The 19,822-nt window shown below is 41.8% G+C and overlaps 1 protein-coding gene across 1 annotated transcript; it reads left to right on the top strand.

Annotated features, from left to right (window-relative positions):
- Positions 1-2,173: 2,173 nt before the first annotated feature.
- Positions 2,174-18,789, top strand: LOC311581744 (glutathione S-transferase alpha-3). The gene is made up of 7 exons (XM_084754274.1): positions 2,174-2,283; positions 8,829-8,935; positions 9,538-9,589; positions 11,722-11,854; positions 12,956-13,097; positions 16,894-17,025; positions 18,421-18,789. Exons 2-7 carry the CDS (start codon positions 8,849-8,851, stop codon positions 18,538-18,540), a joined length of 666 nt encoding a protein of 221 aa, XP_084610400.1. The 5' UTR covers positions 2,174-2,283; positions 8,829-8,848; the 3' UTR covers positions 18,541-18,789.
- Positions 18,790-19,822: the final 1,033 nt, after the last annotated feature.

Below are 19,822 nucleotides of genomic sequence, written 5' to 3'. Positions count from 1 at the left end.
TGTTCTCTGCTTAAAACCCTATATACACACACGTGCCTTCACCCACCTTAATCCCGCAGCTGTATCTATGAGAACTGCCCATGATGGCCGTGGTTAGACCTTATCCATCCCTATCTCATGCCCATCCCCAGGCTCTATGTCTACATCTTACCTACTTAGAGATCCTATGAGTCGGCGTCTGACACATGTCATCCCTTTTACGATATAAGACCATAATTGTAAGGATCTAATGCACAGCAGAGAAACAACACTTACTGGAAATCACTGTCTGTAAAGTATCTTTGTGTGTGCTAGAGATAGCTGCTCTTCCAAAGGACCCGAGTTTGAGTCCCAGCACCCACGTGGCAGTACACAGCCATCCAAAACTCTAGTCTGGGGCGGGGGTGGGGGGGGAATCTGATGACCTCTTCTTGCTAATGTGTGCCTCAAGGTGCAGGCAATGCACAGAGACACCTGCAGACAAAACACTCCTGTGAAATTGAGGAAGAAGTCTGTGCAAAGTGCTGTCATGCTCTGTCTGTTTTCTCTACCAGTCTTCCCCCAGACTGCAAGTTTAATGTGGATAATTAAAGATGGACTCATCTCAAGTTCCAGAAATTAATTCCTTATGTACGAACTTTTTCCAAATTCAATTCATATATACAAGATCCTGGGGTTTGGAGATGGGCCTATCTTTTGAGGGGGACACATGATCAACTTAACTTTACAGTATAGTTGACAAAAACTGACAATTTATTAATGATGGCTAATTTGGGTTTTGTTTTATATGGTTTCACTTTTATATTTGTTAGACATTAATGTGAACATTCTAAGTTAATTAACTGATTGGTACTGTGGTCATATATCTGCCCATTTGTAGGGACTAGACACACACCATAGCTCATGAAACACTTGCAACATATAATATGAAAATAATCCCAGACACAATAATTGAGAAAATGAAATAGTAGTTGAGGATGTAAAAGTCTAATTAAACACAGAGCATGTCCAAAGGCCCTTTAGCTGAAAAGATAAAATCCAGGACACCCATGTCGATTTGAATTTCAAAGGAAATACCTCTTTTTAGCATAAGCACATTTCCACAATATTATCCCACATACTAAATTACTAATTATGGTTCATCTGAAACTCAACTGTTTGTTTTGTACTTTACCTGGTGGCCCAGTCAATAGAAATACTCCATAGTGCCACCAGCTTGTTTTTCATAGCATCTCCCAGTTTAGTAAACAGAGATTTCCCACTTGCTTTAGCCCCTGCCTGCACCCATGAAAACCTCACAGGAAGTTTCTTGCAAAGGCCCGTCCTCACTGACACCCAAAGGGTTAAATCTGCCTGACTTCTGTTCTTCCTGCTTTCCTCTGGCAGCACTGAGGAGCAAACATATTAAGCAACTCAGGCATGACTTTGCATTTTTCCCCCTAATACTCAGTATAGTTGACAAAAGGTGTCAACTCATGATTTAAAGCAATGGACAATTTGGGGTTTGTTATACTGTTTCATCTTCTGTTAGACATTATGTAAGCATTGTAAATTACTTCGCTCAGTTGGTAGTATGGTCATATTTCTTGTCCATTTATAGGCGTGTGACACACATCACAGCTCATGAGAAAAAAACTTTAAACATATATTATGAAAACAATCCAAGACACAATACTGGACAGGAGAGAAGAATGTACTTAGACACAGCACATGTCCAAAGGCTTTTAGTGAGAAGGTAAAGTTCAGGAACCCCATGTCAATATGAATTTCAAAGTAAATACCTCTTTGTAGTATAATCACACCCCCACAATATTAGCCTCACATACTTATATAAATAATCATTATTTATCTGAAATGCAACTCTTTGTTCCTTATTTTTCCTGGTGGCTCAGTCAACAGAAATACTCCCTAAGGCCACCAGCTTGATTTTCCCAGTTTAGTAAACAGAGATTTCCCACTTGGTTAGCTCTTGCTTGCAACCATGAAAACCTCCCAGGAAGTCTCTTGCAAAAACCCATCTTCCAAAGAGTTAAATCTGCCTGACTTCTGTTCTTCTGGCTTTCCACTTGTGGCTCGCAAGAGGAAACACATTAACCAAGCCTTGAGCAACGCAGGCATGACTTTGCATTTTGCTTCTAATCTCTCACAGAAACTTCTGGCATCTGGACATGGTGGGGGCAGCCTTTCCCTTATTGGATTGTCTCTCATTAACTGGGAAGGGCTTATTCAAATTAAGCAATAGCGTATAAAACATCCAGAACTCTTATGTGTTCTGAAACTTAGAGGGAACAGCTTCGTAACAAGGTAAGTACTGAATCAAATCAATTTTCCAACGCCACACAAACACACACACACACACACACACACACACACACACACACACACACACACACTTTGGGCACACCTACTATAGACTCACATTTTGCAGACTTGGTGTGCTGTATTCAGGACAATGTTAGAATTGTTGATACATTGTTTCAGAGATGTAAAAAATGAAGGATTTTGAGAATTGTGGCATGAGAACTTAATCGTAAGAACCAAATTAACTTCCTAAAGAGAAGAGAGGAGAGGTAACAGCCTAGGCAAGCTGGAATTATGCCCAGGGAAGAGAAGCATGGGACTGATACTATAATTGCTTTCTCTATAGAAGAAACCAACATGTGATTGTGAGTTGTGATGCTGAGGCAAGATGTAAGGACAAGGAGAATCAGAGAGATGAGGAGAAAAAAATGAACTCCTCGCTGCTGATGGCTGAGAGTTAAGATTGTGAATTATGTGTATAGTCAAAACATGTGTCTTAGTTATTGACCTTTGGCTTGTATTTTATCTTATCAGCCTATAAATTAGTACGATAGGCCTCATAAACTGCATAAAATCTAGTTTTGTGGGAAACACTTTGGATAAAAGTAAGCATGCCTAAAATGTTGCCTATCCTTTAGGCAGGTATAACTACAAATCTAGCACAAATATGTGTGGGTAGCTACTGTTAAGATAGTTACCTTCTCCCTCTCTCTCTCTTTCTCTCTCTTCTCTCTCTCTCTCTCTCTCTCTCTCTCTCTCTCTCTCTCTCTCATATATACATATATATATATATATATATATATATATATATATATATATATATATATAAAGTAACTGAGTTCTTGATGATACTTTCAATCAAGCATATCATTATATTTTGACCATATTTATCCCTGCTACCTTCTCTTGCTCTCTCTCTTCTGTTAGTTTCCTTCTGTGTCTCAAAGAGTCCACCTCCTCCCTCCATCTTTCTCTTTCTCCATTCCTCCCTCCCTCCCTCCCTTCCTCCCTTCCTCCCTTCTTCCCTTCCTCCCTCCCTCCCTCTCTTTTCCTTTCCCATCTCTCTCTATCTCTTTCTCTAATTAAATATATACCAAAATCCTTTATTTTGGTTTTTTTTTTTTTGAGACAATGTTTTCTCTGTGTAACAGACCTGGCTATCCTAGAACTTGCTTTGTAGGCCAGGCTGACTTTGAACTCACCCAGATCCACCTGCCCCTGCCTCCCACATGCTGGGATTAAAGGCATGTGCCACCACACCCAGCTAAAACCACGTTTTAAAAGACAGTAACTTTTCTTTTTATCTTATTCTCAGTATATGTACAAGGTACCTTAACCATATCCATTCCCCACTCCTTCCCTCCAACCCTGTCTGCTTCCTGTCTCAACACATGTCCCTCCCAATTACCTGTCATCTTCTTGCTTTACTACCTATTGAGTCTATTAGTTTTGCTCAAATGTACATAGATGTGGAATCACCCACTGGGTCATGAGCAACTTACCAAAGGCATCATCCCCAAGACAGAAGTTACACTCCCTGCCTCAGCAGCCTTAAGCTCCCAATAGCTCTTCAAGGAGAGATGGGACACTGAGAACCCCTCCCCACGTTACACTTGAATATTTATTTAACTGGCTTGACCTATACAGGTGCCCATGGCTGCTTTGCATTCAAGTGTGCAATAGACGGGCCATGTCAAGAGGAGTGTACTTCACAGCACCCCTATTGTAGGGTTTTTCTGCCTGTTCTTCCATGATGCTTCGTGAACCTTGAGTGGAAGGCAGGGCCTTTTCTGAATGAACTACAACTTTGATTTTTGCTGACCTATCCGGAAATTCTTCTCTGGGGCCTAAGTCCAAGAACCCCAACTTTCAATGAGTCTCAGTGAAACTCCTTGAGTTGCTATGGCTGCACCATTAAACCACATCGTCCCCTGCCAGAAACGATGCCATAAAACTACACAGGCTAGGACAATCCAAATGGAGATTTATTGCTATAGAAACAATTCATTCTAAATATCAGGAGTAGCAGATTTTCATTCAGTCTTTGTCACTAACTAAGTATATCATCAGTGACATCCTCTCGGTAGGATTCAAGCACCTTCTACCACAGAAGAAAGGTGGCAGGAACAGGGTTCCCCAATCTCAGCACCACTGTCAGTTGTGTGACCTTTCCTGGGGATACTGAACAAGTGTCTGCTCATGGCAAATAGGGCACCATTGACAAATAAAAGAAAGGATTTCACTCACATCTAGTTTGGTGAACCATGGACTTTATTGGGGTTACATATAGGAGCACGGGTGACTCAAAGACACTGGTAATGACTAAACAGATGCACCATAGAGCTTCCTGCCTAGCTTGCAAGAAACTCCACTGAAGACAATCCTTTCACAGCAATTGCCCATTCTTTTGATAACCTTGTGGAGGAACCTTGTGAATCTTGTAGCTTTTATGATCTTCCTGGGACCTCTAATGCCTCCTTAACTTCCTTAGATTTATACATTTAGTTCCTTCGTTCGCAAGACTGTGCTTTAATTCAGAGGAAATAGCTACTCAACTCTGCCCATGTTGACTGGCTCACTCTTTCTATGACGGGTTTCCCTCTCTGTTTGAGGATGCTGAGATGGATCCCTGGCTTCCAACACCCAAGAGTGTGATGGTTCCCGTGCACATTCCCTACCCTTCGGCTGTGACAGCCCCATGTGTCTCCCCAACCTCAGCAGTGGGGAAGCAGCACAAACCCTGGCTGAGGGTCCATGAGCACTTGACTCCTCAAGGGTTAACACTTCAGAATTATGGATGGAAGGGACCACCACTGGTGCATTTGGCAGTTAGCTGGAATGTACAGGTCATTAAAATGTTGAAGTCTACAGTGCCATCGGGCAAATGTTAACACTGGGGGAAAGGGGCCTGTTATAAAAGAGAGATTGTCAGATTTTCTGAGAGCCCAGATGTCAAAGTAACCAGGTCTAACAATTAATAGGATATAAGTCTGTGGAAATGCATGGACATTATAGAAGAGCTGGCTATGAAGATGCTACTAAAATAATGTTTAGGATAAATGTGGTCCTGATATGAAGGAAGGAAGGGAGACATCTCAGACTTTCAACATCTACTCTATCTGGCAAGTAGCTCCCCAAACCCAATGCAAAAAGAATAGTGTTCCTTTTCCAGGCAGTGGTGGCTCACGCCTTTAACTCAGCACTTGGGAGGCAGAGGCAGGCGGATTGCTGTGAGTTCGAAGCCAGATTGGTCTACAAAGCGAGTTCAACAGCAAAGGCTAATACAGAGAGACCCTGTCTGGAAAACCAAAGAAAAAAGAATAGGGCTCTCCATTCTCTTAGCTGGCTTGTGTTCTCCTGTTGTTATTACCTGTTGGGCCAACTGAATCAGGATCCATGGGATGAGGCTCCTCAAACATATAATGTGAGGCCAATATTGCGAACATTCTGCTCTGCCAGGATTTTATAAGGCGCATGAGTATCTTTAAACCCTTACAGGGAAAGGACCAAATCAGACAGCCATCATTCCCTGATCACTACAGCTGTTCCAGATATGATGGCTGATGTGTTCAGACATGCACTCATCTCCCAGGAACTGGGGCAGTGCTGAGCATGCTTGTACTATGTCTCTATTATGAATGTTGTGTGTATTAATTTATTGTGTTGATCACTAGCTTCTGGGGGGAAGGGTAACTGTCTCTGTAGTCAGAAGAGAAAGTGATCGGGTTTAGTAATCTGTTGAGTTCATATGTGTCTAGACAGAAGGACTAAATCTGCAAAACTTCATTGTACCTTTAAGGTTATGTCATTCTTAACTAGATGTTAGGATTCACCAGAGATGCAACTCCTTTATTTAATACTGGGATCGCTACAGATGTGTTATTTTCAAAGAAGCCCATTTTGTCGGACCTTTTTTCCTTCATATTCTTTTTGTTTGCTTGTAGTTTGTTTTGTTGTTATTTTGTGACATTTGATTGACCTATAGTTCAAATTCTTTTCCTCCTGCCTCAACGTCCCCAGTGCTAGGATTACAGTCATGTCCCACACACCCAGCAACCAGGGCTCTTAATGGGACAAATACAGTTACATCACTGCTCATTACAGTGAGTTCTGTAAGCTCTCAAAGTAAATCACTGAAGACCTTTATCAGTCTTAAAGTCTATAGGAACGAAACAGCTGTTCACACTAAGATATTCATGAATGAGATGCTTCCTCCGTTCCCTCTTCCAACTTGTGCTTGGCTGATGGATTCTGGGAAATGGGCAGTAGGTTCTCAGGAGAGCAGCCTGGAATTCAGGGAGGCTCCAGGGTGGAGTGGAGAAGCCCTGAGCTGTACCCAGGAGAAAATGAACAATCCAATACTATAGGAATAGGAATGTGTGGTTTCTCCCTGGACTTCATGAGTCACCTGGAAGCAGAGCAGCTGCAGCTGTTCCTATGGTGGTGAATGACAGGGCAGTTACTCCTTGGACCTGGCTGTGGCTGAGGAGCATGCTGAGACCACATCAGATCATCCAGTCTCTGTTGTTCTCATCTTCTGTTGATCCTGAGAGCTTGTGTGATGCCCTTTGTCCCGGGCGTGAACTGACCATTGCAAGGCTCTTGTTTGGAGAGTGGAGAATGTTAGAGTGAGGAGCATGATGATGAAATACTGTGTAACATGATCCTCTGTCAGTGGTAATAGGATTAGTGAGCAGATCTGAATCCCTTGGCTCTGTGGCCCCAACAATCAAACACCTGAAGCCAAGTGAGCTTTCCTCTCCCTTCCTCCTGCTGGATCATTTCACCTAATGACATGCAAAACTCACACTCCACAGTTGTGAGCATGATGGAGAGACTGCATTTCCACCAACTTTTATAACAGAGTGTGGGGCTTAGGTGCTGTGTATTTTGAGTGAGGTGTTTAAAGTAGCTAGCTATCTTAAATCCAAGTGTGCACACATGTTAAAAAAAAAATACATCTGCTGGTAAAGACAGGGATAATGTTTCAAACGGCACAACATCAAAGTCTCTCTGAGAAGAATTGTAGTGCTTTATAGCAGCTCTTTGGGGCTGTTGGGAGAGTGAGTTTCCCCCAAGTTCAACACTGGAGCCTCTGGGTGTTTGCTGTACACTCCTGACCTCACTGGACTCCCCATCTATCCCAGGAGCCATTGCTTTTTGTTCTCGAGTTCTTTGCTGTGTCCAGCCTCGAAGCAGCCTGAGATGGGGAGCTGTCACATTTCCTTAATGGACTCAGTCAGGATCTCTTATTTATTCACAACGACCAAATGGGCATACGCACATGCATACATCCACACATACAGCGTACACACACTGACACTCCAAACACTCCCACTTACTTAACCTTTTCTGCACTCTGGTACTTCTTATCTTTTTTCTATTTCATTTTTTAAAAAATACTGGATTTCATAACAACCCATGTAGAGATTTCCACATTATTTTGAAAACCAATATCTAAGAATTAAAACCTAGGCTTAGATTTTTTTAGAAGAGTGAGTACTGGAACAGGGCTACTCAGGAAACCTCTGTTGTTTCTGCTATAAAATGAAAATAATTGTTAAAATTCTATTAGGTGACTCTTTTATTAGGGTCAAATGAAGATTAACTGATAAAATACCCACCAGAACAGACAGGGACACCCTTAGCTTGGTCCTATATTCGGTAAATGAACTCAGCCACTTCTTTTCCTTGATTTTAACATTGAAATGTAGAAGCAGCGACGGAAAAATCACATTCAAAGAAGCCAAGAATTTCATTCTATCTCTGTGGGGACAATCTGGTTGATTTAAAAGACAACTGGATAATTAGCATACTCTTTTCACAATGTAAAACACACCTTTTGATGTCTAATCTCTGCTTTTGACCAAACACATCCTAACAGCCAAAGGGCTGAACAGCTGCTGCTGGGGCCATTGCTTTTCACCAGGTCCTCTGGGTTTGATCCACTTGCTTATGAGGAATGATCTCTCTTGTTTTTATTCCTCTCTATGAGTCTTTATGTCAATCACTGACTTTGGTGTGATCATAATCACAACTTTAAAGTTATCTGATATCCAGTTTCCTTAATCGAAACTCGGAAAAATAGCCTGCTCATGTGGTCATGTGACTAGCTCAGGGACACAGAGCTTGCCTAGCATGTGCAAAGCCCTGGATTAAACCTTCACCAAGAGAGGGAGGAGGAGGGAGCTGAGAGGAGGGGAAGGAAGACAGAGAAGGAGAGTGAGGTACAACGGGTGGGACCGTTAGAGGTCTACAAGGAACTGTAATTTTCTGGTACTTTGTTTTGTATTATGTCCCACACATATCCTCCATTCTGAACTATGATTTCTTCTAAGTCACATATTGGCCAGTGGAGACACTAAACTGGTTTGGTGCAGTCTGAGGATGGTTCTCCTTGGGTACCAATTTGGACCAAGGATCATATTCCTGAAATGTCTCCAACCCTGCCACAAGGAAGGGAGATTCTTCTCCAGCATAGCAGCCGCTTTCCAAACACCCACATAGGTCAGACTTTTAAGAGCATGATGTGTTTCATTCCTGTTTAGAAAAGCCAGCGATTGCTGCCATGGCTGGGAAGCCAGTCCTTCACTACTTTGATGGCAGGGGAAGAATGGAGCCTATCCGGTGGCTCTTGGCCGCAGCTGGAGTGGAGGTATGCTCTGACCTGAGTGATTTTAAGTTGAATCTGAAATTGATTGTATGAAATACTTTAATCACATGAGCTGTCCAAGTGTCTACTGACCTAAACCAAAACCTGCCAACTATTAAGTGATTGACAGATTTATCCTAATAAATCATTAATTGTTTTCATCAGCAATCATTAACATTAACACAAGGGCTAGAGAGATGGCTCAGCATTTAAGAGCACTTCTTGTACTTCCAGAGGACCTAAGTTTCTTCTGAGGTCACTTGGGAAAGGAGAGAATATTACAAATGCATAGTCAGAAGAAATGGTCAGCATATCCCACCCATTGGCATTCCTGTAACTCATGCCTTAATCACCAACACAGGAATAGTCCTGGGAAAGGTGACATCAACATCAATTAGGAAAAGCAATGTGTTGTGACCACAGCTCCTTTGTAAGAGATCTGCTATAAACTCCCATAATCGATTAGCTCACGTACTTGATAAAATTAAAGACAACATACTGCTTTTTTTTTTCATATTATCTATAAAAAGGAGCCGGTACAGAGGAAAGCGTAGAACACAATAAAATTAATTAATAAAGATTTGTTTATTCCTTTGGTTTTCTAGTTTGAAGAGGAATTTCTGAAAACTCAGGATGACTTGGCAAGGTTAAGAAATGGTAAGAGCAAAGATTTGCATGTTCTTGAGAGGGTTTGTTGTGGAAACTTTAAATATTACTACCTATACAACAGTGGTGTTCATTGATGAAAAGGCGATAAATTGTAATTCATTGGTCCCTGTGAGCAGATCTGGTAATCTTTCAGTTTAATGGGCTGAAACTTGTAAAAGTATAGTTTTTATGGCCACCCTTGCTCTGAATAATGACATGGAGACCTTTATATTTATTAAAAGTTTCAGGCATTATAGCTGGACAGACACTCGGCTATGCTAATCCAATAATACTGGCATGGCCTACTTCCCAATGACGTAATGTTACCTGGCAGCTCTTTCTTCATCCATGTCATGATGGTGACCCTTGCAGTCCCCACCTGAGTCAGTCTCTCTGTCTCTGTCTGTCTCTGTCTGTCTCTGTCTCTGTCTCTGTCTCTGTCTCTCTCTCTCTCTCTCTCTCTCTCTCTCTCTCTCTCTCTCTCTCTCTCTTCTCTTTCTGCCCCCCCCTTTGGGCTGGAAGTCCAGCCTTTTTCTCTCCTGCCCAGCTATTGGCTGTTCAGCTCTTTATTTGACCAATCAGAGGTGATAGAGAACAATGTTTACAACATACCAAGACAGGCAACGCTTCATAATAATTACAGTTCCAAAGTCAGGGTTATAACCAGTTCTCTGGGTACAGAAATCATCATCTGAAAAAAAAAATGCTCCAACAGAAACTCTCTTTGTATTTGCCGAGAAACCATTCCCAAAGCCCATGAATGTGCTGTCTCTGCTTTTCCATGCTCCCTGCAGTGAGCTCGGGCTTCCACACCGCCCTCCATCTGCACACAATTCACTAGATGCCAGGAGCAAATATAAGTCAGCCACTTATCTTCAGTTCAAACAGGGTTAAGAAACTAATTCCCAGGAAGGCTATATTATAGGACTAACAGAAAGATTATGATGGTTATGTGGAATGCTAAGAGAGAAGACGAGGGGGAAAGCAAGAAGGCCAACACCTATGGGTGAGGGATGCCGAGCCTACACAGCTCATACCATGCCTTGGTGTTAGTGGAAAAGCGCACAGGAACCTACATAGAAGCAGGTTTATGGTCTTGCCTTGATGTCATGAAAGTAAGATTTTCTTTTTTGTTGTAAGGATACCAGCTGACAGTACCATTGTGCCTCCTTCAACTACTTACTAAAATGTACATGACCATGAATTAAACATCCCATCATATCCTGTTTAACAAATAAAGAATTAGTAAATTAGTATTCATGATAGGAAATAAAAACATCAATAAAATAATAGGATAAGATGACGACACTGGATATGGCAAAAACAAAAAAATTATATATATATAATTAAATATAAATAACACACACACACACACACACACACACACACACACACACACACACACGTTATCCTAGCCATTGACAGAGTGGTCTGAGAAGAGATAAGGAGTTGGTGAGGGAAAAGTAAGTCAGGCACAGTGGTCAGGGGAATCTTGCAGCGCTGAGTGACCAGAAGTCAGCTTGCCTTTTTATTTACACAGGTTTCACAGAACAAACATATACTATTTTATTCAAAAAGTACAGATTATATTATTTTGTCTCTACACATGTGTTTGAATTTTCACTACATGTTCAGGACTGAATTTCTCCTGGCCAGTTAGAGCTTGTCAATTATCTCTGTTTGCCCTGAACCAATTGTACTGTTTGAATTTGCTTAGGGGAAAACACTCCAAGAGATTCCTACAGTTTTGACCTCATTTATAAATTTCTAGCATTTTAGTGTTTATCACAATCCCTAGGGCATAAGGAAGACTTCCAAATAGGGCCAAAGAAAAGGTATTGCCCTAAAAGCAGAAGGGATAGTAAGTTTAGGACTTTGCTTTAAAAGGCTAAAACATTATTTACTTGGGTAAAGAAATAAAATAAACCATTGTGCAGAAAGTCCCCAAAAGTATAACACAGAAAGACAAAAAAACTAAAAGTAAGAGACAGAATGACAGCGATCACAGCCTTCAGCTCAGCTTTGCTGGAACTGTGTCAAACAGCTGTGCTGGCTTCCTAACCTTCACCACTCCCAGTGGACATGGTTGTGCCAATACACATCTTAGTCCCCTTTCTCTTTCTCTTTGCTTCATTCAATAGATGGGAGTCTGATGTTCCAGCAAGTGCCCATGGTAGAGATTGATGGGATGAAGCTGGTGCAGACCAAAGCGATTCTGAACTACATTGCCAGCAAATACAACCTCTATGGGAAGGACATGAAGGAGAGAGCCATGTATGGTATAGTTTTTCTCATTATGGGACATATATAGGTCTTTATCTTGAATGAACAGAACCATGGCAAGGGACTCATGAACACACTGGGGCTGGATGTTTGGACGTACACACACTGGCATCACTTAGGAGGACAACTGCAGAGATGAGGGAAGACCATGAGAGGAGAGGAAGGAAGAATGTGAGTCATTAGGCGTGTGTCACTGTTGAGTAGGAGATGGTGGAGTCCTGTTTCCATTTGGTTAGTCTTTAGGAGCAATATTCTGGCCAATAGGTTTGGACAAAGGGCAGCTCTTTGACTGACAGCTCCAAGGAGCTGATCTTCTAGTTCTGGCAATGGCAAGACACGCAGCCATGACCCTGTGCTACCATCTAAATCTACATACAGCCAGGCTGTTTGTGGCTCCCAGAGTCTGGTGTAGAGACGCCAGGGCCACATGAAGCTTTTCATGGGAACTGAAGACTGCTTGGAGCTGTCAAGACTGACCATCAGGTCTGCTCTCTCCTGTGACAGAACCACTCCACTCAAACTCACATCTCCTGTGGAATGTTTCTCTAAGTTAAACATCCACTCACCATTACTAGATAAATACACAAGAGAAATGAAAATACAACCTCAAGAAACATTCTACAGGAATGTGCATAAATAAGCTATTTATAATGTTCAAAAAGTAAAAAAAGGAAAAAAAAAAAAGAGCCAAGTGTTAACAGAAGAAGGGATGAAGAGAGGAACATTGCTTGTATTGCTAGCCATTTTGCTCATTTGAAAGGGAATATTACTAAATGTGGTGGTATTTGCCTTTAATCCATGTGCTCAGTGTCAAAGACAGCACATTTCTGTGAGGTTAAGGCCAGCCTGTCACTGTAATGAATAACGGGCCAGCCAGAGCTACATAGAGAGATTGTTTAAAACAAAAGCAAACAAACTAACTAAAAAACTCCAGCTCCATAAGGATTGCTAATTTGGAAATAAAAATCAGATTTTTATTACTGACTCCATAGGCCCATCAAAAGTGAACTATTTTACCACCCCCTTTACATTTGTTAAAAGTGTAACATATGAGGGAAGAGAGCTTTGACAGAATGCTTGTCTGTTTTTCAGCATTGACATGTATGCAGAAGGTGTGGCAGATCTGGATGAAATAGTGCTCCATTACCCTTACTTTCCCCCTGAGGAGAAAGAGGCAAACCTTGCCAAGATCAAGGACAAAGCAAGGAACCGCTACTTCCCTGCCTATGAAAAGGTGAGTGGAGGCTGACTGACCTTACAAGCCCTCAGAGGCTCTCCTCATCCTCAAAGGGCATCTGAGCAGGTAAAGTTGCCAAGCACTGTGTTGGATAAGCCATGGTATCAAGTATAGAATCAAGACCCCACAGATTGGTGTCTGGCCAGACACACTCCTTGGGTCATAGTTACCTGCCTTCTCTCTGGGTCTTCTATTGCAGATGCACTATGGGAGCTCTCTGGAATCCCCTTGTTGGGAGCAGGAATGTCATTCATGAGCACTTGACTTGTAGGCTCTATTCTCCTCTCAAGGGTCCTATTACTAAAAGTATCATGCTGTTGGCTGTGGTTTGTACCACCTTGATCTGGGCAAGACACAGATCCTCAGTCACAACAGAGGCAAGAGGAAAAAAGGCCTGGGTGTTCTTGGGTCGTTGGTCTTGACTTCCAGAATGTACTTCATTATTGTTAATTAGCCTCTAAACCCTCCCAAGTGTTTGTAAAAGTAGAATTAAAGAGCCCCTGAGATAGTTATAGCAGAGATAGGGTTTTTCCCCCCACAAATTTTGTTTTGCTGTGACGCACCCTAAAATTTTTCAGATAGATTTCACAGTCACCATTAGTACCTGGGGTATGTAAACATCACACTAGAGGCTGTACTTCATTGAACAGAACAGCCTCATCTTTTGACTCAAGAGCATCAAGATGACAGTAACACATCAGAAAATATTCTGCCTCCCAAGAATAGAGAGGCCTGAAACAGGTGCCTATCAGGAGAGTATTATACTGTTTCAGGATAGATGTAAACTATCTACACAACACTGACAGAGGCAAGGAAAGTAAGAGAGACAGTGAAGAAAAAAATTGCCAGGATTAGCAACATTGGTCTTTGCACAAAATAAGGGGATAAAGTTCTGCCTCTTCATAGTATGAGTGTCTGCTGTATGCATACATCCTACTAAGAGTTCCATTTACAAGTGAAAAGGCCACGTTTCAGAACCAAACTACCTGAGGCCAAACTGAACAAAAAAAAAAAAAAAAAAAAAGAAAGAAGTCCAAGCATGTAACTGTGGTAGGAGCCTTGCAGATAAAGGGAGAATCACTGACTTCCATATATTTCACCTCACTGACCATGAGTGTTTTCCTCTTTATTCTTCAGGATTTCAACAATGTTAGAGTATTTTAGCAAATGGCACACAATACCCTCCTTTTTTGTAAAAAAAAAAATTTATATAGCATTAGATTATTCTTTCATTCATTTACTCAGCAAATCTTAACTCATTGCTTATGTGTCAGATCCATGGTGCAGATAGGAATATAAACTCTCATATCCTCAGATTCTCCCTCGAACCCTGTGATGCTGACAGATTATGATGTATCCCATGAAAAGATGTTCTCTATTTATTGTAGCATGTGCGTTCTCCTGTAAAACCAAACAGCCCCTTGACTATCAATGAAAAACATAAAATCCAGTATAAATATATCATTTTATTATTTTATCAAGTTGTCATTTTTTTTTTGTTTTAATTGAAAATTCCAAATCATTCTATTTTACTAATTAAGACTTAAGAGCTAGATGCTGGGCTGAAAACCCTGCTAGCTCAGAGAAGCAGAAAAAGCACCCATCTAACCTTCTTACTCAGCTCACATCCCAATGGGAAAGGCCCAAAAGGCTCAGCTGACAGCCCATGAAGAAAAGATCAAAAATCCCAGGGCCAAAGGCTTGCTAGCTCAAAGCCCAAAAAGCCAAAGGCCAAGGAGCTGAGGAGCTCAAGAATGAAAGAGCTAAAAGCCCAAGAGCTCAATGCCAAGGAGCTCCTTCTACTTCTACACCTGTCTTAAATGCCCCTCAGCTCCAAGTCCCTCCTAGTCTTTAATTTCTATCAGCTGGCTTCTTGCTCTGCCTCTTGACCTAGGGTTACCTTTATTAAATCCTGTGTACAGAAAGCTCTTGGATTAAAGGTGTGTCCTAAGGCTGGCTGAACCACACTTTAATCACCTGTTTTCAATAAACAGAAAGTTCTTGAATTGTGTGTGTTAGGGCTCAACCATGCTAAACATATGACAAGTTTTTACAATTTACAATCTCAAGGAACACAATGGGAGCAAAGACAGGTTTTTTAAAGTTCATAATCTCATGGGATCAATTATCCTGAAACTGTCATGCATATTTCTATATACATAATCTAAAATGTATTTGACTACACATTATTATTAATTGGTAGTACTATGGATGTTTTTCTTCTCCATTCCTCATGGTTTTAAGACCAATGGATTATTTTAGCAAGTAGTACATATTACTTCAGTACTTTTTATAAAAAACTTTCATCCATCTAGAAAAGTTGAGCATGGTGGTGTACACCTGTTAGCCTGGCACTCAAGACACAGAAGCAGAAGAATCAGTTCACGACTGTCAGTGTTCTGGGCTATTGAGGACAATTGATCCAAGAAAGAGAGATGCTGCAGGATGAATTAGGCTTCTCAACAGCAGGGAGATCAGCTCTGATGAACTGAACTCCAAACCTGTTTTTTTCAGAGCTTCCTTATTGTTACACAAAAGGCACTTTTAGCAAGTCAATTTACAAATTAAAAAAAAAAAGAAGATAAGAAGAAAAAGAAAAAACCAAAACGTCTAACCTGATCTAGGGGTTGTCTCTAGGAACCATTACCTAAGCAATTCTCATCAAGAGACTTCCTGGTTTGCCAGGTATGTTTTGGGATTAAGTTATGCAAAGGCTCTGAGAATTCTTCAGAAGAGTAACTTCATCAACCTCAGATAACAATCACTGACTATTCACAGAAGGCCACTTCAAAGCATAGGTGCCATCACTCCGGAATTCACGCCAGATATGATGACTCTGCTAAAATTCTGTGACACAAGACAAGGCTAAGAACATTGTGAGTTTGAGGCCAGCCTGGGATACATTAAACCCTGTCTCCAGGAAAGAATTATAGGAGGGAGGGAGAGAGAAAGAGAGAGACAGAGGGAGAGAGAGAGAGAGGGAGAGAGAGAGAGAGAGAGAGAGAGAGAGAGAGAGAGAGAGAGAGAGGCAGGGAGGGAGGGAGGGAGGGAGGGAGGGAGGGAGGGAGGGAGAATGAGTAAGAATTAGTTTAAACAACACATGGTTATGTCTACTTGATGGAAAATCAGCATCCTATGGTTCTGACTTTGCTGGGTGTGCCCGTTCCTCCACTTCCCTGCCCACACACCCTTCTTTCCCTCAGCTAATCATAGTATTTTTTCCTAGCATTTCAAAATTCGTTGGAAACATATACACAGTTAACCTCTACAGGCTTCAGCATTACAGAGGATCCCCGTAGTATAAAGAGCCTGAGCCAATGTTACAGAGATGATGATTCAGGCTTACTCTAGGGGCCATAGATGTGAGGACACTGGGAGATGAGAACGAGGGGGAATGTAGTCCCTGAAACAGTCTACTCATGAGTGAAGGGTGCGTCCACACAGGTGAACCCACTTCCTACTAAGAGACTACGGAGCATAGTGAGGAGTCATCCTCAAATATCAAGGCTTTACCCCTTGGGTTGAGGGAGAGCAGGAAGTAATAGCGCAGCTGGAGCTTGGAGATTGGCACCTACATAAAATGTGGTGGACAGATGACAAAATGATGGGCAGAGATCAGCCTCTTGTATTTTATCACGAGTCAGGGCCTAGAGGCTAGGGCCTCTAGGGAGGCTCATACACACCTGAAAAGGAGCAGAAGAAAAATTTTATTTGAGAGCTTGAGAAAAATTCAACGGGCCCTAGTCTGATGGCCATTGTCTTAAAGAGCTAACCAACATCTTGAATTCCTCAGGTGTTAAAGAGCCACGGACAAGATTATCTCATTGGCAACAGGCTGAGCAAGGCTGATGTTTACCTGGTTCAACTTCTCTACCATGTGGAAGAGCTGGACCCCAGTGTTATGGCGAACTTCCCTCTGCTGAAGGTATTCTATTCCAAGCCTTCTATGGGGCAGCCCATATCTTACTTCACGGACTCCAATATTTTGACCATCAGACTCACAGTGGTGCATCCTCCAGCTTCTTCCTGCCTTCATAACAAACCCTATCGCCAAGCCACACCTACAAACTGAGACCGTAGACCTGGTTCTGAGACATGAAAAGAATTCTGTTACATGAGGAAATCTGAGGTGGATGGTATCTCAAGAAATAAATTTTGCCTTGTATAGTGGAAAGAACCCAGGGCCTCACTCTCTCTCCCTACACTCTATTCCACCTTTGGCTCTGATCCTGATTTCAATGAGCTTCTCTTTATCAGAGCTGTAGCCTTGTCCTTCCACACTGAACCTCTCTGGAGTGGTCTTTTTCAAGCTTCAAATCATAAAACAATGTGTTTCCGTCTACACTGGCCTCCTTCACAAACATATTTCTACAGTTCAGCAAAAATTCCTGTGCCTGTATGTGTGTGTGTGTGTGTGTGTGTGTGTGTGTGTGTGTGTGTGTGTGTGTTAGACGGATGTGTTCATGTTGGTGTGTGCACATGTGTTTATGCATATGGAAGCCAGAATTAGACATAGAATGTCTTCCTGGATCTAACTCCATCTTGTTTGTTTGTTTGTTTGTTTGTTTGTTCTGAGATACAGTCTGTCACTGAGCTTGAATTTTGTCTGTTCAGATAGGCTGGCTGACCGGTGGATTTCAAAGTTGTCTGTCTCTACCCTCTACAGCACAGCACTGGGGCAAAGACACATACTACTCTACCATGCGGGTTCATGGGATGCAAACTCATGTCCTCATGATTGCATAGCAGGCACTCTACCCATTGAGCCATTCCTCAGCCCTCCTCCTTCTTTTATTTGTCTTTGTTTCCTGTGGTGCTAGTGGTTAAACCTGGCACACACCAGGCAAGTGCTGTACCACTGCACCACACTGTCAGCCCCCAACGACTCCCATTTTTCTTCCTCAGTGTGAAAGCTGGTTGTGACTGGACCCTCGTTTTCCTGTTCTACTTTCTATGACCACTTCTGACTCTATTATCCCAGATCTTTATTTTAACTATTATTTATACATATTTGTCTATGCATCAGTGTCTGAGAAACAAATTGTTCATCCTTAAATTCTACAGAAGTCATGAGTCTACAGGGTTATAGTCCAAAGAAGAAGAAGAGAATGACTGGGACAGAATGAACCTTTAAGACATATTGAGGGGAAGCTCCATTGTCTTCCTCTCATCCTCATTGTCTCTGGGTATCTGTCTCCATCCTCCTCCCTGCTGCTGATGGAGGGACTCGGGTGGTCCTTTGGCTGGCAGGAGCACAGGGCTGTGCCAACAATAGCTTTGTCTTCTGCTGCTCTCTGAGGCTCTGGTTTGTTTGTTGCAGGCCCTGAGAACCAGAGTCAGCAATCTCCCGACTGTGAAGAAATTTCTTCAGCCTGGAAGCCAGAGGAAGCCTTTGGAAGATGAGAAATGTGTGGCAGCAGCAATGAAGATTTTCAGTTAATTCAGGCAGATATTGATACATAGCACCTGCAAGGCTAACCTTCTAAGCTTTGCAACAATGAAGGGTTTTGATTAAATGTCGGTGTTACTTATTGGGAGGCTAACAAGCTTTCTAAGGCTTGTGTGTTAATTCATATAGATATGACCAATGCAGAATTGCTGGGATGCTATTTGCTTACAGTCAAAATTGATATGATCACTTCCTAGGATTTTTTTTCCTTGAATTTCAATAAAACAGAAGAACTTCTTAGACTCTGGAATATTCAACACTGTAACCAAATAAATGCCATATCCTTGTCAAACATAGTTAAGTAGAAATACGTCAAAATCTGGCCTATGCCAAAATAACCTTTCCATATGGATAGTGCCCTTTTTGACCAAATGCACATAACTGAACTAGTGAAGAACTATTTTCTTTCAACTACTTAAGTTTTTTATTATTCTATTACTCAAACAGTTATTTACGTTCAGTATAGAGGAATTATTTCTCCCTGGGCTGCATAAATGATGAATAAAGACGATACAGTCATTCACCCAGACCCAGAAGCTCTAAACTGATTGTTACAAAAGTAAATAAAAACTCAAGTACTCCTGATACAAAATTGGACGTTCTGTGTGCCCCATTCCTAAGGCCTCTATAACAATGTACCACAAACTTTGTACCTTAGAATAATATAAACCTGTTCTCCCACAGTTCTGCGGGAGGTGTACATCTGAAATCTATGTCTGATATGCACCAGTTTCTCTCTGAAGGCTTTAAGGAAGGACCTTTCTTAGCCTCCTCCTAGCGCCTTTTTGTGGCCAGCCATGCTGAAATTCCTTGGTTTGTTGATATAGAATCCAAATCTCTACCTCCATGGTAGCATAGCAGTGTGTGTGTGTGTGTCTGTGTATATCTGTGTGTGTGTGTGTGTGTCTGTCACAGACCTAGGGGAGGGGAATAGGGTGAAAGAGGGAAGGAGGGGGGAACAGGAAGATACAAGTGAGGGGATATCAATTGAGATGTAATCTGAATAAATTATTTAAGTAAAAAAATTGAGGGAAAAAAAAAGGGCCCAAAGGTTATTCTTTCACACAGGAACCATATTTAAGCTTGATACAAGTTTGTTGTGCAGTGGATTTGAGAACCTGAAAGCAGGCACTCACAACTTTCTATCTCTATGCCTTAGTCACCAGCTATTCCCAACCATACACCACAGGCTAAACAAACACAGTAAACAAAAACTACTGAGAGAAGAGGTTAAGGAACCTAAGGGCGTCTCCACAACACCTTGAAAAGCAAC

The sequence above is a fragment of the Acomys minous genome (genome assembly GCF_964271855.1).
Source record: "Acomys minous genome assembly, chromosome: 13".
Taxonomy (NCBI): domain Eukaryota; kingdom Metazoa; phylum Chordata; class Mammalia; order Rodentia; family Muridae; genus Acomys; species Acomys minous.
This window is presented reverse-complemented; position numbering and strand designations above follow the sequence as displayed.